Source organism: Gavia stellata, chromosome 22 (assembly GCF_030936135.1).
Source record: "Gavia stellata isolate bGavSte3 chromosome 22, bGavSte3.hap2, whole genome shotgun sequence".
In the NCBI taxonomy this organism is placed as follows: Eukaryota; Metazoa; Chordata; class Aves; order Gaviiformes; family Gaviidae; genus Gavia; species Gavia stellata.
Genome location: NC_082615.1, coordinates 7,147,990 through 7,172,982, shown reverse-complemented (window position 1 = coordinate 7,172,982; position 24,993 = coordinate 7,147,990). Strand labels below are relative to the sequence as shown.

At 54.6% G+C, this 24,993-nt stretch overlaps 3 protein-coding genes across 5 annotated transcripts in view; 2 read left to right on the top strand and 1 right to left on the bottom strand.

Annotated features, from left to right (window-relative positions):
• Positions 1–330: 330 nt before the first annotated feature.
• Positions 331–8,475, top strand: NHERF1 (NHERF family PDZ scaffold protein 1). The gene is made up of 6 exons (XM_059828264.1): positions 331–723; positions 5,734–5,895; positions 6,684–6,837; positions 7,456–7,496; positions 8,045–8,143; positions 8,274–8,475. Exons 1-6 carry the CDS (start codon positions 331–333, stop codon positions 8,424–8,426), a joined length of 1,002 nt encoding a protein of 333 aa, XP_059684247.1. The 3' UTR covers positions 8,427–8,475.
• A 3,673-nt stretch (positions 8,476–12,148) lies between these two features.
• On the bottom strand, positions 12,149–15,514 carry NAT9 (N-acetyltransferase 9 (putative)). Of its 3 annotated transcripts, none has more exons than XM_009817411.2 (6): positions 15,405–15,514; positions 14,502–14,611; positions 13,442–13,582; positions 13,159–13,218; positions 12,880–12,974; positions 12,149–12,789 (listed from the first exon to the last, which is right to left on the bottom strand). In XM_009817411.2, exons 1-6 carry the CDS (start codon positions 15,479–15,481, stop codon positions 12,643–12,645), a joined length of 630 nt encoding a protein of 209 aa, XP_009815713.1. In that variant the 5' UTR covers positions 15,482–15,514; the 3' UTR covers positions 12,149–12,642. The 3 variants fall into 3 exon arrangements, with proteins under 3 accessions (XP_009815713.1, XP_059684181.1, XP_059684182.1); XM_059828198.1 differs by having other exon boundaries at positions 12,880–12,971; XM_059828199.1 differs by having other exon boundaries at positions 12,880–12,967; positions 13,167–13,218.
• Positions 15,515–17,687: 2,173 nt separating this feature from the next.
• TMEM104 (transmembrane protein 104) overlaps positions 17,688–24,993 on the top strand; it is a 41,143-nt gene continuing 33,837 nt past the window's right edge. The window contains exons 1-5 of the mRNA XM_009821813.2: positions 17,688–17,732; positions 20,087–20,208; positions 22,189–22,270; positions 23,218–23,317; positions 23,730–23,810. Coding sequence (XP_009820115.1) covers positions 17,688–17,732; positions 20,087–20,208; positions 22,189–22,270; positions 23,218–23,317; positions 23,730–23,810 — 430 coding nt within the window. The remainder of the gene's footprint in view (positions 17,733–20,086; positions 20,209–22,188; positions 22,271–23,217; positions 23,318–23,729; positions 23,811–24,993) is intronic.

The following is a 24,993-nucleotide window of genomic DNA, read 5'->3' as shown; positions in this document are numbered from 1 at the left end:
CGGTTCGGCCCCACGCGGGAGCGCACGGCCGCGCTGCCGGCGGCAGGACCCCGGCGGCCCCGTCGCACCGTGCCCGGGACGCCCCGGCGGGGCGGAGCAATATTTGCATAACCCCGCCCCTCGATGAACTTGCACATCAACACACCAATATTTGCATGACCACACCCCGTCGCTCTCCTTGTTTGGCCGTCTCGCCCCGCCCCGCCCTCCGATTGGCGGCCGCCCGCCTCGCGCCCCGCCCCTGCCTATAAGAGCGGCGGGCGGAGCGGGGCGGCCGCGCAGAGGCGCTCGGCGCGGGTGGCGGGAACGGGCGGCGGAGCCGTTCCCGCCATGAGCAGCAGCGCGGGCCCGGCGGCGCGGCTGTGCCGCCTGGAGCGGGGGCCGGACGGGTACGGCTTCCACCTGCACGGCGAGAAGGGCAAGCCGGGCCAGTTCATCCGGCTGGTGGAGGCGGGCTCACCGGCCGAGCGCTCGGGGCTGCGGGCCGGGGACCGGCTGCTGGAGGTGGACGGCGAGAACGTGGAGCGGGAGAGCCACCAGCAGGTGGTGGAGCGCATCCGCGCCGCCGCCGGTGCCGTCAGCCTGCTCGTCGTGGACCCGCTGGCCGACGAGCAGCTGCAGAAGCGGGGCGGGCCGGCTGCCGAGCCCCCCGTGGGCGGCGGGGAGGCGGCCCCGGAGCCGGCGGAGCCCGCGGTGCGGGAGCCCAGCGGCGGCGGCCGGCGGGTAAGTGGGCGGCTGGGGCTCGGGCGCTGAAAAGTTTTCGGGGGGAGGGGGTGGTGTCCGGGGGCGGGGCGGGTCGTCCCGGGACCGGCCCCGGTCGTCGCCTTCCAGCCGAGCGAGCGGGAGCAGCAGCAGCCGCCGCGTCTGCCCCGGCCTCCCCCGGGCGCCCGGTGTGGTTTCGCTCTCGGTTCTGGTCTTTTTTGCTTTGCTTTAAACGGGGCTCCCCAGGAGCAGCGGGCCCCGCCCGGCCCTGCTGCTTTTCCTTTTTTATTTTAAATTTCCTTTTCTTTTTGCTGTTTGGACCCGTAACCGAGCAGCCCGTCGTGTCCCGGAGCCCTTCGGCCCGTCCTGCTGCTGCAGGGCCGGTAAAACGGGGTGAGAAGAGCAACGGGGAGCGAGGGCGGTGGCGAGCTCCGAGGTGCAGGTGAGCCCCTGCCCAGGGCTGGGCTGAGGGCGGCTGGCGTTAACCCGCTCCAAAATACCCCAAAAAAGCTGGGGCCAAGAGTGGTTTTTGGGGGGCCGTGACTGCAGGTATTGGTGGCAGTCACTCATGCCCTGAGCATGTCCAATCTCTGCTGCGGAGCGGAGATGGCGGAGCCCTTCCCGGGCCAGGGGGGAGTGATCGCATGGGTCAGTCCCCATGTACAGACACTTACTAATTCAGGAATGTCGGCCTTAAGAGACGTGTGGGAGTTCACAGTTGCACAAGCAAAGTGATGTAGAAAAGGTGAGGAATTGAGAAATAGCTGACCTTTCCTGCCCGGAGCGGTTCCTAAGAGACGCTCTGGGCTGCCGGAGATAATACCGCTTTTTATTTACCCAGCAAAAACATATGTTTGTTGTTACAACAGAGATGTGGATGGTCTTCCTGGGAAGCAGGCTCCTGGTGTCCCCAGGGTGGGGGACCTTCTGGGGAGCTCTTATGACTGGCTCCCAATGACCAGCTGTGATGGATTGGTGCCGTGGGGTCTTCCCACTGCTGGTGCTGAGCTCCAGGCAAACTTTGGTGCCTTGCTGAGCTGTTGTCACGCAGGATTTTGCTGAGGATCAGATTTTTATTAGCTGTGTCTCCTGTTGGACTTTAGCCCGGTGCCAGCTGCCCGTTGCCCCTGGTGGGGCTGATTCACTGCAGGGTGCTGGTCTCAGCCCTTCCCGGCTACAGCACCGCTCCAGCACCTCCCTGATGGCCTTGTTCGGGTGGGAACAGCCAGGCTCGGCCCCTGTCACTGCCCCACTTGCTCGCTGTCCCCCGTAGCATCTCTGGTCCCTTGGGTTTGGCCCTGTGCCGGGCTGCGGTGCTGCCCCATGCCGGGGGAACATGCCTGCCCTCCTGTATGTCACGGTGCCAGCGCTCCCTTGGGGCTAGCGAGACCCTCTGTGCTGTGCTTTCCGCTCCCACATCCCTCCATGAGCTGGGAAAAAATAAAAAGAGACGTAGTTAATGCAGCTCAGGCGAGTCCCCTGCCAGGCTTGGGGGGCTGAAGACTTGCAGTCCCCAAGGGGGATGGAGCCCCGACATGCTGTGGGGTGGCTGTCTGCTCGCAGGGGCTGTGTTGACCGGAGTGATGCAAAAGGCCCGGGAAGCTGGAGTCGCCCCATGGGCTTTGGGGGGGCCGTCCTGGCTGGAGATGCCCCACAGTCTTGGGGGTCAGGCTCGGGGCGCAGCCGGTGCAGAGTTACCTCCGGCGGTTTCTCTCTGCGCCGGAGCAGGAAGTGGGTGACGCGGGTGACATGAGGTGACATTGCCACATGCCCCGGACGGTTTCTCAACAGGTAGCAGGAAATCTTGCGGCTGGGGGCAGGGCCCGGTGCTCAGGGTAGGAGCGCAAAGGCGAGGGGGTTTGGAGACATCACCCCAGCTGGGAGCCCACTGAGTGGGGTGGGAAGATGCCAGGCAGGATGCCGAGCCAAGCTGGAGCGGGCAGAAAGGGATTTCTCTCCGGCGAGCCGGGAACACACTGGCATGCCTGTTCTCCAGCCGCTGGCGGGCAGCCGGTGCCTGCCGCCCCATCCCCCCGCAGCCCCCCCGATAGCCCAGTCCCAGCCCCCCACGTTGGTGGGATTCCCCCGGGATCGCTGCGGTGGGGAGCGGGAGGTTTGTGTGTGTCAGAGTCCTGTTTGCTTTATTGGGCTGGACTTGCCTTTATTTGCTTAACGAGTTTGGAGACACTTGCTGCTTGGGAGAGCTGGCTGGCAGTGCCTGCACCCTGCCTGGGGCCGAGCGAGGGTTTAACATCTCCCACCTTCGGGCAGGATCCAACCTCTCTCCAAACCCTGTTGGGTCCTGCACGGTCAGGACTCCCCTGTGCCGGGGGGCTCAGACACCCCCACGGCTCCCAGTGCTGGGCATGGGCTGAGGAGGTTTTTGGGGGGTTACCATCGGCTCCCTTCTCATTCCTATAAAACCCTGGGCATGCAAATCCCCTGATGCTGGGGTGGAGGTTTTGAGCCTCCCTGGAGGCACCTGGGGAGCTGATCCGTGCACCCCTCTTCGCAGCGCTGAGCCAGCGAGGTGATGGTTTTACACCCCCGGGGCCAGCCCTGCTTCCGGGGGGCCCTGTGCCGCAGGGACCGTCCCCAGCGCTCGGCCGGGAGCCCTGACAACTCGTCCTCCCCCCGCTTGTGTTTCCGGAGGCTTCAGCTGCTCGGGAGTGTCTTGAGAAAGTTTCATGCAAACCGCACAGCGTTAGCGGAGCAGCACCGGCAGCTGCCAGCCCAGCACCCTGGCTGGGGCTGCTTTTACCAGGGCAAGGCTTTTGCTACCAGCCCCGGGCTTCCCTCTTGCAAATTTAGTGCTAAATTCGAGCCCTCCCTGCCAGCAATGCTCATCCCTCCTTGTAAAACCCGGGTGAGCCTCCCAGGGCTGGGTTTTGGGGTATAACAGGGAGCAGATCCCCCTATTTGGGAGCGTTGCAGTGGGGGTAGCTGGTGTCTAATTAGGAAATGAATTAAATTTCCTCTCGAGGCAGCTGAATGAAAAGCAGCTCCAGTCAAATGGGACGTGACAGGGATGCTGCGAGGAGGCTGCTTTGCATCCCCTTTGTATGAAGGCCAAATGCGTGCGCCAGATTTCGGGACCCGTGTGAATTTGCTGGCCCGGGTGTCCTTGGAGCTGTCGTGTTTCTCTTTGAGTAACCACGAACGTTGCTGCCGACGGGCTTGTTGCTGCTTGTACAGCTGCGGGGAGTTTGCTGGGACTTGGGGCTTCAAAACCTGCCCTGAAATTGCTGTTGGGGAGATGGGGAGCAGATCCTGGCACGCTGTGCAGTTGGAGTTACCACGTCCCTGGGGTGGCTGGTCCTGCCGGGCAGCTGAAGATGCTGGGGAGGAATGGTCCGGCATGTTCCCGGAGGCAGAAGGGTTTAGAGATGCCCCAAGTCCTATTGCAGGGCAGGAACAGGGATGTGATGCCACAGAGCTCCCCATCCCAAGCAGACATCTCTGCAGGCAGGAGATGTCCCTCTGCCATCCCTGGGCACGGAGGAGAGGGGTAGCACGGGATGCCCATGCTGGGGGCCAAGTCTGGCTTCCCCCGCTGCCCTCCCCACCGGAGGTTGTCATTGCTCGTAAGGAGGCTCTGCTGGCTAATCCACGCCGCAGCGCAGCAGGAGGGCTGCTGGCGTTGGAGGAGGGGATGCAAAAGCTTATAGAAATCAGGGGCATTTCCGTTTTCCTGCTATCCAGCTCCTGGCCCCGCAGCCGTGGGGCTTCTCTGCATCCCGGGTGTTGACCCCAAACCCACTCATCTTGGGGTCCTTCTGGCCAGGGGGACTTTGGGGCTGGAGGGGTGCCCTACCGCGGGGTGCTCACCCCATGGACGGGCAGGATACGGCCATTGGAGGATCGGGTGCATCTATATTTTTCTCTTGGGGAGACAGAATGGAGGCTGTCCGCAGGGTTTCTGCTGGCATGAGGGATTTGGGGAGGGCGAAGGCGGCCTGGCACGCTGGGCTGGAGGAGCTGCCAGCCGCTGGCGGGGGGATGCTGGGAGGGGGCCAGGTCACGGCTCAGCCGGGCAGCCCTCACACCGGGTGCTCCTGCCTTCGCCAGCTGCCTTTGAGGGCTTGGTGCCTCCCTCGCTGCCATGACCTGTCCCCCTGCCCCAAGGCATCTGTCCATCCTGCAGGACTATCCTCCCCCCCAAATTCATGGCCCCAGCATCTCGGGGAGCCTGGGCTGCCCGGGCTTTGTTGGTACTGGTGGGAGCAAAGTCCTCCCTCCTCCTCCTCGCCCGGGAGCACTGCCAGTGCCGCTTGCTGGGTGCTCCCTCCGGCTTTGTCCCGAGCTATCGGCGTGGAGCAACCCCGCGGTGCTGCCAAGGGCACCGGGAGCGTGGGTGCTCGCAGAGCCCGAACCCCCTTCCCAGGGCCGGGCCAGGGTGGGGACCTGGGGAGGTGCTGCCTTCCTCCATGCTCTGTTTTGCAATGACAGAGGGTTGTGCCGGGGCGTTGGGGTATGCTTCGGTATCGGGGCTGCTCCGTCTGGCTCCCTGCTTGAGCTCCTTGTGTCCCTTCCCTGCCGGCAACATCTGTGGGGTGCTTTGGGGTGTGGCAGGATCCTGCTGGTCCCACTGCTGGATTCGCTGTGGAGGGGGGCTGGAGCTTGTGAGGGGGTGATGGAGGGGATCTGCACCGGTGGCTGAGACCTCTCCAGTGGTAAGGGCTTCCCGGGAGGGTGGGGGTGCTTCCCAGCAGCCTGGGCTGTGTTTCCTACTCAATCTTCAAGTGGCAGTTGCAATCCTGATCCCAAAAGGAAGAGCGTGGTCTAGGGACAGACATAATAACATGTTGCCTTAATGTTTTGCTGCAGTTAGCATGCCCTGCACCTAATTAACTAACTAGAGCCTGGGTTGATAGGGTGTTTTGGCACCCTATATCGCAACTCGCGGTGGGTGTGGGTGGCCACTCGAGGTTGATGTCCCTGCCACCCAAGCAGACATCTGGTGGTCCCAGTGCTGTCCCTGTGTGTTGGGGGGTCTGGGAGCAGCTTTCCCACAGGCTGTCCCCATTGCAGGAGGAGCTGCGGCCTCGGCTGTGCCGCATGAAGAAGGGCCCCAATGGCTACGGCTTCAACCTGCACAGTGACAAGAGCCGCCCGGGGCAGTACGTGCGTGCCATCGACCCTGACTCGCCGGCCGAGGCGGCGGGGCTGGCCCCCCAGGACCGCATCATCGAGGTACGCTGGGGCAGGGAGGGTCTCCCCAAAAAGCTCAGTGCTCCCTCTCATCCCGGTGTGCGGGAGGGAGGTGCCCTTTGCCGGGAGGGTGCGCGGTGTCCCCGGCACCGGCGGTGACTCAGGGCGCAGCCAGCCTGCAGGTCCCCGCCCAGGGGTGCAGCCAGGTGGGTGGTGGGGAGCAGCACTGCAGAGAGCTGGAGCTGAGCACTAATTAGCTGGCTGTGGGTTAAGCAGTGGTAGCACTGTCCCCTGCCTGGAGCAGGAGTGTCCCTGGGGTGGGGCAGGCTGAGGACAAGGTGCACAATGGTCCCAAGCCCTGCTGCCGGCCGTGACAGGGTTGGGGACAGGGTTTATGACAGGCAGGACAGTGACCCACAAGGGCAAGGACCGACCGAGCCCCAACCCCGCTGTTCACCTGGGTGCGGGGCTGCTGCCTCTTTTGGGGCAAAGCTTTGGGGTCTCTGGGGACCATGCCATGGCACAAGGGCTTTGTGCCTTGCCTGTGCTGCTCATCTCCTGTGCCAGCCCTGAGTCCATGCCCTGCCAGGCGCTCCCTGCCAGCTTTGCCCGTATGATCCCGTGCTAATCACTCAGACGAAAATCTTCTTTTAATGAGGTTTTGCTGGCTTCACGTCTAATCCCTGCGAGGCTGCGGATACCTGCAGGGGCTGGGGGGTGGCCCTGCTGGGGTTGTGACTGCCACCAAGGCTGGTACCCGGCCCCTCCGCGGAGCTCCCAAGGGACAGATGTCCCCTGGCCCCGGCAGTGACATGGTGCCATGCCCGCAGGTGAACGGGGTGTGCATGGAGGGCAAGCAGCACGCCGATGTGGTCGCAGCCATCAAGGCGGGTGGTGACGAGACCAGGCTGCTGGTGGTGGATGTCCTAACGGATGAGTTCTTCAAGAAGTGCAAGGTGGTGCCCTCGGAGGAGCACCTGGCAGGTGGGCTGGGGGCTGTGCTGCAGGGAGGGGGGTTTGTGCCACCTCTGCTGGCTCTGTGTCACCTTGTCACCAAACCTGGGGGTGCTGGGGGTGTCCCTGAGTCCTGGGAGGCGAACGACTAATCACCCTGGGTCCAAGCAGGGTCACTCGGCTTTGGCATCTCCCTGTCCAGCCGAGGGTCCCATGCCGGCGTGGTAAGGCTGACGTGGGCTCCATGGGAAGGCGGGTTTATGGCCCCGGGTTGCACTTTGGCAGGGTTTATGACTTGGGGAGCAGACAGGCAGCAGCTGCCCTTTGCTCTCCTCTGCAGCCTGGGCTCAGCCGTGGCCCCCTCCCTGCTTTATGATGGTGGTCCCTGGGAGGATGGGGGGGGTGTCTCACTGGGGTCCATGTCATGGCTGTCATCACGGGGATGTGCCTGGTGCCCAGCAGCATCCCCCCTGCAGCGGGGCTGGCTGTGAGGGGTGGGTTAAAAAATTTGGGACCTGGGCAGTGTTGGGTGAGTGCTGGCCACGTGCAGCCTTTGCTGGGCACTGCTGTGCCCGCGGTGAGAGGGCGCGGGTAGGAGGGGACAGAGCAAATGCATCCTCACGCAGCACCCATGTCCTCACCCTGCAGGTCCCCTGCCAGAACCAGTTGCCAATGGCGATATAGGGAAGGTAAGAGAGCCTCATCTTGCTTTTAATCCTATCTATGCCAGTCTCTGGGCAGGGACCCTGCCTGTTTGTCTGTCCCCTCTGCACATGGGTGGGTGATGCCACCAGGGACTGCAGTGCTCCCAGGCTGCCTCACAAGAGCAGGTGCCACTGGGAAGGGGACCAGGAGCTGGTGCCCCCCAGGAAGGGGGTTGCCTGTGCGGCTGAGTGTCATGGAGGTGGCTGAAATGCCTCCCTTCCTCCTCCTCCTCCTCCATTCTCATAATGCTGAGGGCTGGGAGCCTTCATGCTGCAGGGAAGTAGCATCCAGCCCTGCAGCCGCCCTCCTCCTCCTCCTCCTGCTAAAGCCAGGGCAGTCAGGCTGAGGTTTAATCCTTCCCCGCCCCGCATGGGACACGCTGAAGGTATTTATGAGTCTGGAGCTTGCAGGGGATTATGTGGGGGGAGGATGGATTTTGCAGCCCCCTGGGTGGGACTCGCAGCTCTGGGGGCCATTCCCAAACCCCACGGCTGGAGCTGCCCTCTGATGCTCGCTTCCTGCTCCCTCCCAGGAAAACGGCGGAGAGCCGCAGTCCAACTCAGTGTCTGAGAGCCCGTCCAGCCCTGGGCCACTGGCCATGTCCCCTGACTCCAGCGAGACCCACAGCAAGGTAGGGCTGGGGATGCTGGCGGGGAGGCGGTGGCTGGAAAGTGGGGTCTGGGCTGAGCCCCCACCATGGGGCTGTCCTGGGGGGCACGGCTGGGCTGATGCAGCCTCTCGCCCCCCAGCCCAATGCACAGGAGGGTGACAAGCGCCATTCGGCATCCGGCTCCCTCCTGGACCTTGACATCCCACTAGCAGTGGCCAAGGAGCGGGCGCACCAGAAGCGCACCAGCAAGCGGGCACCCCAGATGGACTGGAGCAAGAAAAACGAACTGTTCAGCAACCTGTGAAGGCCCTGGAATGGGGGCAAGGGGGGGGTGAGGGTCCACTGGCCCCCTTGGCTTCGCACCCACTTCTCCTGCATCCCCCTCCCAGCAGGGATGCGGGACTGTTCCCCACTACCCTGACCTGAGGGATGGGGCTTGGTGGCCAGTGAGCATCCCTGCAACAGGGTCCTGGGCGGTGGTTTTAGGCTAGAGAGAGCCGGGGGTGTGCTGGGGGACTGTCCCCTTCCCATGAGCCCATCCCCGGGGTGCTCCTCCAGCCCTGCCTTGAAGCCCTGCACACCCCTGTAGGCACAAGCAGGGATTCGGGGGGGGATCAGGGATTTGGGATGGCCCAATACCCAACACTTCTGATCCCTGCTGTTTCCTGGTTCTTCCCCCAGCCCAAACCCCGTCTCCATTTGAGCCCCTCCCCGCTTCTCCCCCCCCCCCCCAAATTGCCTTTTAACTGCAAAACCTGAGGCTTTTAGTGACTTCTAGCAAACCCCACCTGCCTGGCCACTGACCACAGCAATTCCTCCTGGGGGTGTTTGACCCCTGCCTGGCAAGCTCCGTCCACAATGACCCTGTCCCTTCACCCCCCCCAGGTCCCAGTGGGTGCAAGGAGGGACACAGGTGCCCAGCATAGCGGGGAGCCCCCAGCACCCTGCCCCTGGGCTATTTTGGGAGAGGAGAGGGTGTCCGGAGCCAGCGCAGTAAGCAATAATTATCTCCTTTGCTCCCGCTCACTCCTGGAGACAGAGCTGATCAGGGTTTGAATCCGTCACTGTTTAATTTAAAGGCTTCTAAATAGACTCTGGTTTTTTTCCAAAATAAGAGTTTTCCAATCACACTGTTTATTTTTTTTAAAATGTATTTTGTGGAAATTCTTCCTGTGGATGTTTTGTTTCTGTGTTTTGCAATCGGGTGTTGTCATACTGTCCAGCTCAAGAGAAATTCTGTTTACTGGAATAAACCTTCCTGACTTCACATGTCTGGTTTAAGGCTAAATCCTTCCAAAGCCCGAGGATGCGCTGGGGCTTGTTGGGGGCTCACTGTGCTGCTGGGGCTGGGGGAAGAGGTAGGTAACGCTCCCAGTGGCGGGGGACACTGGGGCTGGTTTGGGTGCCCCCTCAGCACCCAGTGGGGCCAGGCTGGGGGGGTCAGGGAGGGACCGGCTGGTCCCAGTGTGGGTTAATGCCTTGGGGTGATTAAAGGGCTCTAATCCCCCAGGGAGTGCAGGGGGGTGGTGATGCGAGGCTCTAATCTGTGTCTGCTGGCCTGGTCGGAGGGCAGCAGCTCTGCTGGGGGCAGCCCAAATGTGCCCCCAGCCTCTCTGGGGGGGTTTGGGGTGAGCCCGAGCCCCAGGGTTGTATCCTGGGCTGGGGGAAGGCAGGGCAGATCAGTGGGGAGAGGGTTGCTTGTCCCTCTAAATTGATGGATCTCAGCCTTGTCCAGGGAGCGAAGCAGGAGAAAGGGCAGAGAGGTGTTTCAGCATGGGGGTGGCAATGGTGCTGTGGCTGGAACGGGCTGGGGGCACAGCACGGTGGGGCCAGGATGCCCCCCAGGACTCTGCCACCCTGCCTGCTTCCCAGGGCTATTTTTAAGCCTGTGCAGGGCAGCTTATACACAGCTAAGCTAAGCCCTGCTGCCGCAGCAGGCAATGCAGGGGCATGCTGTGCCTCGGTGGCTCGGCAAGGCTGGGCTGGTGGCACTATGGCTGCACCAGGGAGGGTGGGGTGGCAGCTTCCCAGGGACAAGGCAGGGCTGTGCTCTCAGCAGTGGCTGTGGATCCCCAGCCTCTGCCCAGCATCTTCGCTTCCTCCCCTTCTGCACACTTCGTTTCATGCTCCAAGCCTTCAGACAAGCCCCTCTACCTGAGCAAACGAATGGTGGCAGAGGTCTGCAGCTCCAGTGACAACCAAGTGACAAAGTGCCACCAGATCTGTGGGGGATGTGCAGGCTGTCACTCCCCCTGGAAGCTGGGGGAGCCTGTTTCAACCTGCCTGATCTTCCAAAGTCATACCCTCTGCAGCAGCGCTGCTGAGTGGAGCTGAGCCCCTGTCCCTAGTTTCTGGGATGGGGTGCGATGCCATAAGCTGGGGGTGCCCATGCGGGCAGGAGTGGGGGCACCCGATGGGTCCTGGGAGCATCTTTTGCCTCTTCCCCCCAGTCGGAGCAGCCTGGGGACCAGTTCCCTCTGGGAATCCCACTTGAGCTCTGCTGGGGACTCCCCCCTCCCCGCCCCCAGCCCAGGCTGTGGCTCCAGGACAGACCCAACTTTGTTTCGGGTTGCCAGGGCGAAGGCTTTTCCCAGCTGCCCATGGAGGCGGAGGAGTGCGTTGGCGTTGCCGGGGGACCAGGGATGCCAAGCGGGGTGCTCGCTGGCTCCAGAGCAACCGGCCAGGCATGGGGAGCCACTGTGGGGCTGGGGAGGGCAGCATAGTTTCACTGTGCCCCCCTTGGCCCTGGCAGCAGAGGTTAAAAGAAATTATTTTTCCCACCTTAGTTGCTTTTTAGGGGAGCAAATCCCACCCCAGCTACATCCCTCCTGCCAGTCTGACCTTGCTCCTCTGGCAGAGGGATGAAATGCTCTGCAGAAGGAGCACAGAGCCAGCAGTTCACCTGGCAGGTTCTGCAAATCTTGTTCTGAGGAACAGACTCTGTTCCTGCCTGCAGTAGGTGACAAAGAGCATGAGGATTAGTAGCCCTCATCATGGTAATCCCAGCTGGAAGTAGAGCTGCTCTTCACTTTATTACTGCACAAAGCTTTTGCTACAACTAAATCCATGCTAAATACTTGTTGTTTAAAATACCATGATACGCTGTTCCCACACTTGGTTTTAATATTAGTCACAGGAATGATGTACTTAAATGAACTAAAATTGGAAAACTAAAACCCCCAGGCCCTAAAAATACAGGCACAGCAACACTAAAAATTCCTGTCTACCAATCTCCAATAAAAACATCCCTGGGCAAATCTGAAAGCTATTACCTGATGCTTTGTAATTGCAACAAATAATTTCTGGTCTAGAATTAGCCCTTATGGCTGCTATTACAGTGGGAAAACACGCAGGAGTGTCAGTTATCCTCCTTACCTTCTGTCCTCTCCTCTCAGCAAGCTTCCCTGCTTGAAGGGAAGGAAAGGTCAGGCTAAATAACTGCATTAAGAAGTCTGTCCAGTGGGAGTCAGACAAGTGCCTCTCCTTCATCCACGGATCTCAGATACATCACAGCGGAGGCTGGCTGGCTAACTCCTGCCCTGAAGGTATCTGCCCCCAGTAAGAGATATTTTCCCCCCCATTCATCCTACTGGAGAGCAGCAAACAGAGCCTCCGGGCTCAGCAGAGCAAGTCCTTCAGCTCCTTGAAGAAGGGGATCGCTATTCTGTCTCCTTTCAGTTGTGTTCTCCTCCTTCTTGCTTTCATAAAAGCAGCCTGGTAAAATGAAGCGCAATATCCCTTCACTGATGGCCTGAGGTTTCCAGGTCCAAAGCATGGCCCTGAAACTCAAGGGGTTTTGTCTCAGCAGCCTCCTGCAGCTGCCAGTCCCCCCATTATGCAGCCATCGTGGTGAGGTGAGGCTCTGCTCTAGTCTAGGTCAGCTGATACCAGTAATTTTCATCATGTTAACTTGCCCTTTGGTTGTGCTTACTCACACCTGGGCCTCTCACTTCCAGGACCCAGCAGTGCCCCCCTGCAATCCACCACACCCCAGACAGTAGGGTTCAAAGAGTCTCTGTTGTCCTTTACAAGTTCTAACTACCCTTTCAGCAGCCAAAGCGAGCAGCTGAGCCCCGTTGCTCCCAGATAGCTCTGTGGAAGCCTCAGATTTTTGTCAGTTTTTTTTATTGAAGAGAAAACCGCACTGAGACTACCTCTGTCGAACTGATGGATCCGGCTCTAAGGGCAGTGGAAGAAGGAACAGTGGGTGCTGCTTGTCCAGAAACTGGTGGCACCAGGAATCAATTAACTGCTGGTGATTTTAGGCTCTGCTGGAACAGCATGTTACAGTTATAGTCATTCCTAGTCAAGCCTGTGAATTAGTGGCTGTTCTCCAGGTCCAAATTTCAGGCAATATACCTGGCTGGTGCAACAAGGTGCAAAGGTGACAACAAAGTAATCAAAGGAGACAGATCAAAACAGTCAAGTGCAGTGTTGACTCACTGGTGTCTTCCACAGCCAAACCTTGCAACAGCATCCAACTCCTCCCTGGAAACCAGGCCTGTGTCTGCATGTGTCTGTCAGGTCTCCAGCACCCCAGCTGGCAGCTTCAGTTCAGCGTAGCTCTTCTCCTCCACATGGTTTGTCTGTTCCAGGAGCCATCGTCTCTCCTGGTCGCTGACATCCAGCCTCAGCGTCACCTCTTGGAAAACGCTGTTCACAGCAACCTGTACCATACAGAGGAAAAGCAGCTCAAACCTGGTCACAGCACAAACACTGCTCACGTTCTCTGGGTAGAAGATGGGCTGTTACCGCACCTCCTTAAAATGAAGCTTTTTGAACATGCAGATACTGGCTTCATTCTCCTGACCAATCTTAGCCTCAAATTTGGTGATCCCCAGGTTTCTTACTCCTGCAAAAGAAACCAGAAAGAGAAGCATTTCTATTACCTGCTTGGCTGCCACATCTATGAAGGCACAGGACTCCAATTCCTGGGGCAGATGGATCCCTTACTACCCTGTCTGTATCATAGGAATATGCGCTTCTAGATCACACCCCAACTGTACTCCCATTCCCTTGCACTGAGCCACCCTTACCATAGGACATCATCATCAGAGTTGCCTCCTTGCCAAACCCTCTGCCACGGTAGCTGGGCTCTGAAAGAGAGAGCCACAGAAGTCAACACCCAGTTACGAGAAACAAATCAGCCACACTGGGTACTTTTCAGAAGAGACTGTGACCCAGACCAGCAGAGGATGCTGATCAGGGCTAAACAGCCATGGTAAGGCAATGAGAATAAAAAGCTGCTATACATAACATCTGTCTGCAGCTGGCTTTAGCCACGGTGACAGAGGCCAAAGCTAGGAAGCAGAACTTGACCTGCAATCATAATTTCAATCTCGCCCAACGTCGGATCCTCAGTGTCAGTGAGGAAGAGATTCACGTCCCCCACCATGCAGTCCTCATCCGCACGCGCCTGCCCGCACCACCGCTCCATGTCCAGCACAATGAAGGTGCATTCTGGGGAAAACAAAAACGTAGCAGCATTTTCAGGGCACGCTGAGAATTATTCACAAATTACTGAAGGATTAAATTAAAGGCATGCAATAAACAGAGGAAGAACAGTTTCCACATGTTTGTTAACAGTGAGGAAGAGCTAATAATTAGGCCTCCCATGCCAAGTGTGCCTGCTCCCTTGCCTAGAAATATTCTGAAAAAAACATTGTGAGGGTGACGTAGACACCAAGACTAGAAACAGCCTATTTAAGGAGCATGAAAACTTTCATCCCATGACTGAGGTCTCCCTGCTTTGTCTCACTCTGCAGCAAGTTTGGGCAAAGAATTGTTTGATGCACAAAAGACTGAGACCTAGTGATTCACCTAGTCCATGCTATTTTTGCTTTTAGTAAGGCTTTTAATGCCAGCTAAGACAAATGTTCCAGACTGAGATCTTTGCCAGCCTCAGTATTTTGCAGCTCACCGTATTTCTACCAGGCTTTTATGGGCAGTGATTCATTACCTGTAGGAGAGCTAGCGAACCAATTCAGTCAGCACACCTCAACCAGGTAATTATAAAGTCATTCGATTTCTCAAGGAAAAATAGAACCCCCTTCCACCTTTTTAGGACAATCAGACCCGGAGAGTGTTGACTGTGCAGGAGGAGCTCAGCACATAATGCTGTGGGAAGTAAATCACTGTAATCTTTGAAAAACTGTATAAAAAGGATACCAACAGCCCCGGACATTCTCTACTTCCCTGAGCATATACCAGCTATAAATAGAAAGCCAGTTTGAAGCTACTGTTGTAGAAGGTCTCACATCCCATCTGCTTCAGCTAGTAGAGCCCACTCACTGGGTGCTCTCAGCCCACTGTGGGTCCTTCACGGAAGGGACCTGCTCATCACTCCCATCCACCCTTAGAAAATGGTTAAGATCCTCACTGTCTGCGTCGTCCCGCCAGCTGCGCTGCATCTCATACTCCTGCTCCAGGCTGAGTGGTTCAGAGGCGGTCAGGCGCTGCAGTTCCTCTGACTGCATCCACTCATGGTACCTGACAACGGGACCCAGAACGAGATCACTGACTGAGCTGCAGCATCGCAGTCAGATTTCCACAAGCGCTCTAAGGAACAGGCTGCATGAACCCGTTCTGGAAACGCTAGCCTGGCATTCATGGCAACTTAAAAGTATCCACAAGCCCCTCTCCCTTATCTAACACAGGAATCGGTGTTTTCTGTGGAAATTTAGCAAGTTTGTCTGTCCTGTGGCTTTGTCTGAAGAGTGCCCTATGCAAACCTGAAGTTTTTAAAAGCACTGAGCACTGAGTTCTGGCACATTTCATCCCGACTGAGATTGATACAGCATCTCCTGCCACTGACAAATTGACTAATACTGGCATCTTTGTGCTGAGGCTGCAGCTGCCCAGGCCAGCACTTTACAAACTGCCTGCACGCCTGCTTCTAATTTATTAGACATCCATCTGGCTTTACACATTGAAGTTTTGCTCTTCCCCTGTCATTAGGGAAAGACATCAATGAACGAGAGAACTGTTGGCGGTTCACTCACAGCCAGGTATTCCCCCTTCTGTGGGTACACCGCGGCAGAGATGAAGTTCTCTTTGTCAGCAGACCTGGCAAAGAGCACAGAGCTGCCAGGGATGCCTGCTGCGGAGCACGGAGGGCAAAACTGATTGCCTTTCTATGCGTGCTCTTTCCGCTGTGCTGTTCCCAGGGGGAAGAGGGCCCTGCAGCTGCCAAGCCAGCACCCTTTCCGAACACCACACACACTTAAAAAAGAGAAGTGAATCAGACAGTGTAGAGTATCAGAGGAGGACAAGAGCCACGTACCGGGGCACGTGTGCAGAAGTGTATGGCACCAGGGTCACCCTCTTCCCTTGCAGCACAGTGTTCTGGTTAATCTTCATGGCCTCTGAAGGGGAGACACACACCACACGTCTCCGGGTCTCCAGCGAGGCCGGGGGATGGGACAGCACCCCCTGGAGCTCTGGGAGCCAGCGGCGGCCGCTCCCACCGGGCGGACAGGCCCCAGCTCATACCAGTCCCCCACACAGCAACCTTCCCGCGTCGCCCCTGCTCCCCCCTGCCCAGGGCCGGGCCGTATTGGTGCCGAGTGCCCCCGGAGGCCCAACAGCGGCCGGGGGGCTGCGCTGACAGCGGCCACTTAACGCTTCATGACCCAGGTGGTGGCGGGAGCCCCAGCTCCGACACACCGCGGGCCTCGGGGCCTCGAGGAGAGCCGGGGCTGGGGGGAGACCCGGGGCCTGAGGGGAGATCGGGCCCGAGAGGAACCCCGCGGCCTGAGGGAAGATCCGGGGCCTGAGGGGATCCCCGGCACCGGGAGGAAGCGTCTACCTGCCGCGTCGCCCTTCCGCGCATGCGCAGAGGCCCGCCCACCTCCCTGCCCCGACCGGTGTTTGCGTCATCGCCCCGCCCCTACTCCGCCCCACCCCTTCCCCGCCCCGCTGAAGCGCACGTGACTCCGGCGCCCAATCGCAGTCGGCGCATTCTCCCCGCCCTCGCCCCGCCCCGGGAGCCGGTCACGTGCGCGGAAGGTCCCGTGTGCGGCGCGTGCGCCCTAAGTGCCCAGCTATGAGGGAGGCGGGGCCGCTGGCGCGAGCTGCTGCCGGTGAGGTACCGGGGGTCCCGGTGTGGGGGTGCGGGGTCTGGTCGGGGGGGGGCCCATAGGTGGGGTCTGGGGTGAGGTCTGGGGAGGGTCTCCGTGGGCGAGAGTGCGGGGTGAGGACTGGGGAGGGGTCCCATGGGGGGGGTGCGGGGTGAGGCCTGGGGGTCCTGGTGTGAGGTGGTGGTGAGGTGGAGCGACAAGGCCCGGGGCGGGGGGGGAGGCCGCTGGGCCACGGGGGGGTCGTGGGGGCTCTCGGGATCGTAGGGGGCTTCTGCGGGGTGGGGTGGGGGTTTGCCGAGGAGGGCTGGTTGGGCGAGCAGCCGAGCCTGCCGGGGGGCTGGGGGGGACAGGCCCGGGGGGAGCCGGGAAGCGGTAGGGCCGGGGGTCTCTGGAGGCTTTAGTAGGCTCCGGACCCCGGGGTAGGGCCCCTCCTGTGCTGGGGTGCGTGCCCTGCACAAGCACGCTTTCCCCAGCCATGTCCCGGAGGTGTCTGTTAGTGTGCCCGTGGTCTTGCTGCTTTCTCTTGGTTTGTTGAGGTTGGCTCCTGTGACTTGAGTCGAGGTCTGTTATAAAAGATGATGTCTGGCCCCTTCTTCTGAGGGCTGGTCTAGTTACGGCCACAGTGAGCTGTGCTGCTTGATTGATTTCTGTTGTCTAGCGTGTGTGTGTAAGCCTAGGAACTGTTTGCGTTTTTAGCAATGCTCTTAACTTGTGAAGTTAGCGCTGATGATTTGTCCCAGTTGGTATGGAGCATATGTAGAAGTAGGAGGAATTTCATAAAGCTTTTAATTCAACTAGGCCTAATTACTTACTGACTCTGAAACCTTTCAGAAGGCTTGGGTTCTCTCTCTCCCCTCTAGTTTTTCTAAGACAATGAGAAGTTCCCCAAATAATTCTGCTCTGGAAACCTTAGTACATGTAACAAAGCTTCTTCGTTTTTTTTTCATAGGTCCAGTATTTTCATTTGCCCCCTTATTTCTTTACTTGAGATTATGAGGAGAGACTGTAGGCTGTTTTTTTTACTGCTTTCATTTGCAGGAGGCACGTGCTTTCTAAGAGTAGTAGCTGTGTGAGAAGCAGCGGTATGAGGTCATCCTCAAGGCAGGCGTTCTTCCTCTTGAGGTTTTAGTGTCCGAAACGGCCCCTCTGGCTGTTTGGGGAAGGTGAAGTTTGGTCGTCACGTGCTGTGAAAGGGCAGGGCCTTCTGGTTACTTTTATACTAGTTTAATGGGTATGAGAACTTTTCAGTAGAGTATTGCACCAAGTGTTGCTGGTGAGTGGGGTATATCTGTCCGGAGTGCAAGATTCTGCTGAAATCCTCTTTTCCTCAAATACTAGAAGACCGATGTCCAAAAGCTGACTCGTGAGTTCCTCCTCTTTCCGACAAAGCTAACACAACTTTGTGTTGTTTCCCTAGGTTGAAGTTAAAAACACCCTCCTGAAAACACCCTCCTCGCTTTGCTCTGAGCCTCCTCACAGTCTTCAACATGGCCGGTGGCATTACTGACACAGGAGAGCTTTACTCTCCCTACGTAAGTACCGCTGTTTATGGATTTGCTCACAAGTCTTTTCAAAATCCTTTTCTTTCAGCATGGTATTTTCATGTCCTACTTCCCCATGGACAAAACCTCCTTGTTTCAAGAGATGATGGAGCTCAAAGGGTACTTAAAAATGCTTAGTACTTGGAGTTGTGGGGTTTTTTACATCACAGATGACTTTATATAATGTAGAGGGATGATGTCTGCTTAAGGTATAGTTCTAAAAGTGTTAAAGAGAGCTTCATGCCTCATACCAGCCCTTGCATCCTTCTACCCACTTTTCTTACATCTTGTTAGTGTTTTTATCAACCCAAATTGTCACGTGAAGCTGGCATAAACAGGGGGGATTGCGACATGGAAACTAGCCCACTTTGCTTCTCTTTTTTTACTTTATATAACATTTTCCTCTTGAGTTTCTTAAAGTTTCCTTATTTGTAGCTGTTGTAGCAATTTGTTTTAAACCACTTCACTTATAACCAGTAATCAAGAGGTTTCTTCTGTGTAATGTGATGTCCTGTGAAACTGCAGAGCCAATTACTGCTTTACCATGTTACTGGGAATACCAGTTTTCATAGCCACAGGTGTTCATACAGTGTCCGCTCTTAAAAACAGCGCTTTGCAAACATTTTTTTTCTTTCTGAAGTGAACTCACTAAATATAGAACCAGTCCTGAAATCTGTGTGTTGGCTTTCAAATACTTGAAAGCTTTCAACCCTGTGTTAAAAATTGAATTTAGAAGAACCAGATATTAGGCTGCAGAAATAGGTCACAACTGAGAAACTAAAGAACAAGACAGTAACCGGGACGTCTGGACCCTAAAGGATTAGTGTCACCTGCTCTTATGTCGTTATGTCAGTGTTGCATGAATTCCTAGAGTCTAATATCAAAGGCTATGACTCTCTCCTCTTTCCCTGAAGATGTCTAGCCAGGCTGAACACACGGGCGCCATTCTCATCTCTGTCTACTTAACCACAGTCAAGGAAAATCACCTGAGGTCTTTTAAAATTTTAAGAGTCCTTCACTGAAGAGTAGGTCATGGCCCTGGGCACCTGAGTTGTGCTCGGGGAATGACAGCTCTGCCAGCTGAATGAACAGAACTTTCCTGCGAGCTGCAATGGCTGATTTTTTTTTTTTTTTTTTCATCATTCTGGGAGACCCATCAAAAGATGAATTTGCTGTGCTTATGTCAGTGAATGTAGGGCAGGAGTGCTCGCAGGGTCTCTGGGGAGAATAGTTCTCCTGATATTAGTTGCTCCACACCCAGAAAAGTGTACTCAGACACAGTTCTTTATTGGCTCTCCTCTGGAGAGGCTCTGACCTGTATAAAATGATAATAACCCCCCCCCAGCTTTGGGGCAATTTTTGATCTTGAGTTCAGATATATTTATAGTTGGGGGCAGGGCGGAGGAGGTCCTGTCCAGGTGCACAGTTACCTTTTGCCCCTGGGCAGAAAAAAGCTCATAGCCAGAGAGGATAAAATCCTTTCCCTTCCAGAATTAAAATCCCTTCTTCAGAATGTGCTCAGCTGCTTGCTGGTAAAATGGCAAGCAGGCTTTGAATTAGAATTATGTTTGGCTATTTCCAAAGAAATGAAGACTGAGAATAAAGAAGAACAAGAGATTCTGAAAGGTAACTTGTGTATGTAGTCGTAACTACTTAGGTTCAGGTCAGAAAACAAGGAGAGGGCTCAACCCACAGCGTAGACCCTTCTGGTAGAAGGCAGTGGATTTGAAAACAAGCAAACAAAAAGCTCCTATACTTTCTAACTTACTTCTTTAGGCGTTTCTAACTTACTTACTTACTTCTTTAGGCGTTTCTAACTTACTTACTTACTTCTTTAGGCGTTTCTAACTTACTTACTTACTTCTTTAGGCGTTTCTAACTTACTTACTTACTTCTTTAGGCGTTTCTAACTTACTTACTTACTTCTTTAGGCGTTTCTAACTTACTTACTTACTTCTTTAGGCGTTTCTAACTTACTTACTTACTTCTTTAGGCGTTTCTAACTTACTTACTTACTTCTTTAGGCGTTTCTAACTTACTTACTTACTTCTTTAGGCGTTTCTAACTTAGCTTTCAAACTTCAGGCGTGTTTGAAAGAAAAAAAATATTTAAAAAGAATTATAAAAAATGGAGAGGAGTATCAGTTTCTCCAGAAATGTGCTGACACTCACTTTGTTCTCTTTGGCTATCAGTCCCCTCCTGTATTTATTTCTAGCATGGGCTTGCTCCTACCCTGCTTGTTCACAAAGATTGCTCTCCATTTAATTCAGTATGCATGTGATGTGTCTTGGATGATCTCTGGTACAGCTGCAAACTCTCACATTGAATTATGTGGATGATTGTAGGTTGGTCTGGTTTACATGTTCAACCTCATCGTTGGGACAGGAGCCCTAACCATGCCAAAGGCCTTTGCAACAGCAGGGTGGCTCGTCAGCCTCGTTCTCCTAATGTTCCTGGGATTTATGAGGTAGGACATGAATATGTGTCTTTAGGAGGCTGGGGGGTTCGGTTGGGTGGGGCTGTAAGGACAGTGCTAAGGGTTTTGCTGCTCTTCTGAGTGATCCTATCCCTGTGCTGCTTGAACATTGGTCTCTGCAGTTGTGTTGCTTGTGGACCTTATTTGGAGGGATGCATTTTCTGACTATCGGCAGTATGGTGCTGCAACATCCTGTCTGACTGATGGGAAAGACTTTTTCTCCAGTCCAGAGTCTTCTGGGACCTTTCTCTCAGCTTCCTTTTTTGACACTGTCCTCCGTGTGGGTACGTCCCACGCTTACCTCTGTCATGGATCAGTTCCCCAAACACTAACCAGGTCCCAGGTGACACAGGTTCATTTCTCTGCTTTGTGACTTGCGGATGTGATGCAGACCTGTTGTGTTAGTTTTCTCTGGGCAGCTGCAAGAGTGTCAGGAAAATAAATTACTGTATAGCTGGGCCCATCTTATTCTCCCTTCCGCCACCCCCCCAGCCCCCCTTTGCTGGTTGAGAACTTGGAGCTGGTCTCACGATTTTCATGCTGGCTTGCCATGAGCTTCTGCCCGATGTCTGCCTGCTGGAGCAGCAGGTGGAGCTGAAGGCTATTGGTACAGCCCTGATGTCTAAGTAGTTATTAATAGAATTGCCATCTTCTGATGGGCTGTGAATCCCTGCTTGCTTCTCCCCTGGTTTTAAAATGAAATAAACCAAAATCCCCTACTGGTGTTTGTAAGAATGGAATTTAGAAGTTCCATTCTTGTCATAACCAGCTCTGTCAGCCTGAATGTGCCTTTGATTTGGAGGCAGTGCTTTTTGGATCTGTCAGGTGCTGCTGTATAGAGGGACTGTATGGTCAGTACTGACTGTAGTAATGCTTGTAAGTTCCCCACCTCAAAGCTGTATGCTGCAAAGGCTTGATAAAATGTAAACTGGGGGGGTAGCAGTAACTGGGAGCTTTGGAAGCAATTTCTTTTAGATACATTAGTTTAAAAGTGTAAATTCAGTGTATGAAACTCAGCACCAGCAGACAATCCTTCAAGATCAGCAGAAAACCACAAGCCTCCAAGCCTGCGTACCAAAACTGCACTGGATTAAACTGAGAAGACGCAGCTCGAAGTACTACGTGCCTTGGGAGCTGCCTTGCCCTGTTGCTTTTGTTCTGGTGCTTGTGACTTCCTCATGCCCGCTGGGGACCCTTCAGTGCCAGATGAGTCTAGGCAGAAATTGCTACATGGGCCTCAGGACAGGGCTGCCTTCTTTTGTCCTTGCAAAAGTAATCTCTCATTTGAGCTTGATAAGTGAGTCCAGTTCCTGAAGCAGTGAGAAACCACTTTAAAGCCTTAAATAAGATTGATTTGAGGTTTGGGTTTTTTATTATAGGACTGGTTTTAGCCAAGATAATGATATTCCTGCCATCAGTAGCTCTCGCTGTCTTCCTGGGCAGCTTTTCCCCTGGGCTCCAGCAAAGTCTATTTGCATGCACGTGTGATCTGCTCCTTGGTCTTGTATTGCTGCTTTGCTTCTGATGCCATTTGGAAGGTTCTTTAAGGGACCATAGTACCTTTGCCACAGGCCCTAATAGATAAGCTTCAGAATAGTACTGTGTTCATCCTAGGCCCTAAAAAGAGGAAGGAAGCTTGCTTTCTAACAAAGGGGGAAGTCCTCTTGCCTTCTTCAACCCACAGAAACACTAGGAAGGTGCCTTCCAGATACCTAAAGTGTCTTCTTGCATCTGAAGGCCTGTTACATTTTACTGCATTTTGTGGTCTGCTTGAACACCTTAATCTCAAGAACAGAAGGGAGCAGCAAACTGAGATGAAACACTGTACCAAAGACGCAGTGTGTGTGGGGGGAGCTGGTGAAAGGGTTGTTTTGGTTGGTTGGCTCCTACAAACAGATGGGAATAATTCTCCATCTCCCTTCAGTGACAGTTCTTGACTGTTTTTGTTATCAATTGAATTTCTCTCTCTAGCTATATGACTACAACCTTTGTGGTGGAAGCCATGGCTGCTGCAAATGCCCAGCTGCGATGGAAGAGAATGGAAAAACGCAAGGTTTGTGTGGGGTTTAATATTCCATTTTCTCTTGTTCTTTTATCCTGTAGGACTTGCCTGAGATTCCTCTGCGTCTTTGCTTTGCCTCATTAATAACTAAAGGAATAAATTTCTACTGTACTTAACTTTGCCATATAAAATATGGCTGTTAGTGCCCTGTGGGTTGCTCATTAAAGACAGGATTTTCTGCTCCTGCTTTGAAAAACTTCTTGTGCTGTTCACATTTCTTACTGATTATGCTCTCCTTGCCCAGAAGTGCTGCTCAGTGATTGTGGAGAGGTGGCAGCCAATGTATTAGTGCCATTTGGACTGTGCTGAGGTCTATAAATCCTCACAGATCTCAGGTCATTTAACTGGGACAGGCTGGAATCTCCCTGCTGCTACTCACACTGTATCTCAGGGAGTGGACAGTTCTGAAGTATGTCCTTGCTGTAAAACTTACTTGTGGATTTTTGGATCCTGGCTTTAGTGGCTTTTCTGGATCAGTGCGAGACATAATTGTTTGCACTGATTTAGATCCCTGCCTGTATGTTAGTGGGTTGGAGTTAGGAGCTAGACCTGTCTGCTCTGACTAGCTAAGACTATATAGTTTGGATTTTTTTTCTACCAGTTCTGCAACCCTGCAGATCTGCCAGAAGTTTCTAACTTCCTTTTGCCACATATTACTATTGGCATTGGACACTGTTGCTGTGTGCGTGACCTAGGCTAGGACAGCAGAGCCTGTCACTCACTTCAGCCTGCTCTGCTAGTGCTCTCTTCTGCTCTCCACAGCAACCCAAGCCCAGGCCAAGGGCTCCCTGGTATTGCCTTTGCTTGCATGTCCTGCTCATCCCTGTTTGGGACCTTCCTTTGAGTTCCTGGAAGCAAGACCATGACACTGGTGGTGCCACAGCCTGTACTGTGGGTAGCAGACATCTCAGCAGTGGTCTGGTCTTTTCTTCCAGGAGGATGACGAGGATGAGGATTCTTCCTCTGGAGTATCTGACAGTGACGTTCTCCTCCAAGATGGCTACGAGCGAGCAGAGACACGACCTATCCTGTCAGTTCGTAAGTACCCAGTTCATGCTTTCACTGCATCTGAGACCTATTCTCTGCAGACTGTGTCCCAGTGGGCTCCAGCAACTGGAGCAGGACTGTTCTGTCCATTTCACCCTTAATTCCATGTGCTCACATCCCAAAGTCCTTAGCACTTGCAAGATAAGACTCATTGAGAATTCAGTTCACCTTCTACAGTCTGATAAAGATCTTTCCTTCTAGGTCACTAAGATGAGAACATCTCACTTTGAAAACACTTCTAAACTAACTTCAGCAGAGTAATTGGACCAGTGACTCTGCAGCTGTGGAGTCATACATACTGTCCTTCAAACTGTTGCTTGAGCTTCTGGAGTGTCTTCTGATAGTCTGGCTGCTGGGTTTATTGGAGGGCCTGGTTGAAACACGTCTTGTTTTCAACTTGCAGAGAGACGTGGCTCACCCAATATCTTTGAAATCACTGAGAGGGTGGAAATGGGCCAGATGGCTTCCATGTTCTTCAATAAAGGTAAGTGATTCACATTTTCAAAAGTCCCTTCAGGTCCTCCTGCACGTTGTGTGTATGGCTTTTCCTTAAGTTTGCATGCTTCTCAGTGTGGGTTTGCATCCTGAGTTTGTGATGATTCTATCCAGCAATGTCGTTCCTTCTCTCTGTGGACTGTATTCGTCCCCTTGTGTGGTGTTTCTACAAAGTAGAGTATTTACGGGCCGGGTGGGCCAGAACCTGCGTGAAGGAGAGGGTGCTGTGGTGGTAGCGGAACTAGCCAAAATACTGCGGGTTATGGGCCCAGTTTCTTGAGACAGGTAAGTGTAAGTCAGTGCCTTTTCTAACTGCCCTTAACCTAACTCTGAACTGCATCTATCCTCTGTGATCTCCACTGTCTAAAGCAGCAGAGGCCAGCTGTAGTGTTTGCTAGTTCCGTCTTGGTTGTAGCATTTGAGAATAAGATGTTCAGGCTTCCCTGAACCCTGTAAGTAGCAGTCTGAAGGAGGGAGACTTCTGGGGAGAGCTTCTGAGAATCGCTTGTGTCTGGGGAGTTGCCAAGAGAGCTGCTGGGACATGAACTCCTGAAAGGGTCCCTGGTGTGCATATGATAGGCAGCTGTCTTGTCTTCTGCTTTTAAATGTCTCTTGTATGCCAGGGAACAAACTTGTAACCCTACTGCAATAAAGCCACATCCATTGCTGTATGTGACAGAAATGCAAACTACAATGTTAGGTATTCTGAAACTTGTAGAACAGTACATTTGAAATGCTGTGCAGAGCCAGAAAATCATCAGACACCATGGTTGTGCAGTTTTGAGCCTGTCAGGCCCCATTTCTTGCGGAAAGTGACATTTTCTCTTGTTCACTGGCCACCTTGCAAAGATGCGATGGGCTGGTTTTTTCCACTACATTACATCAGCTTTATGCCAGTGTAAGACTGTTGCCTCTGAAGGACGACTGGTCTTAAGGAGTGAAGATTATTTGAACTATATTATTTCTGATTTTAAAGTCCAATTGAAAGAACTTTTTAATTTCCCTGCATGCCTCTTCTGGGTCTTTGTAGATTTAAATCACTTAGGACTATCAAAATAATCCACCTTGGATTAGGCTGCCACTTTTCTAGTCAGAGAAGAGGAGAGGTGACTTGAGTGTGGGTTGGAGACTCAGAAATGTCTTGTTCCTTGTCTTGCCTGTAGCACTGGGTT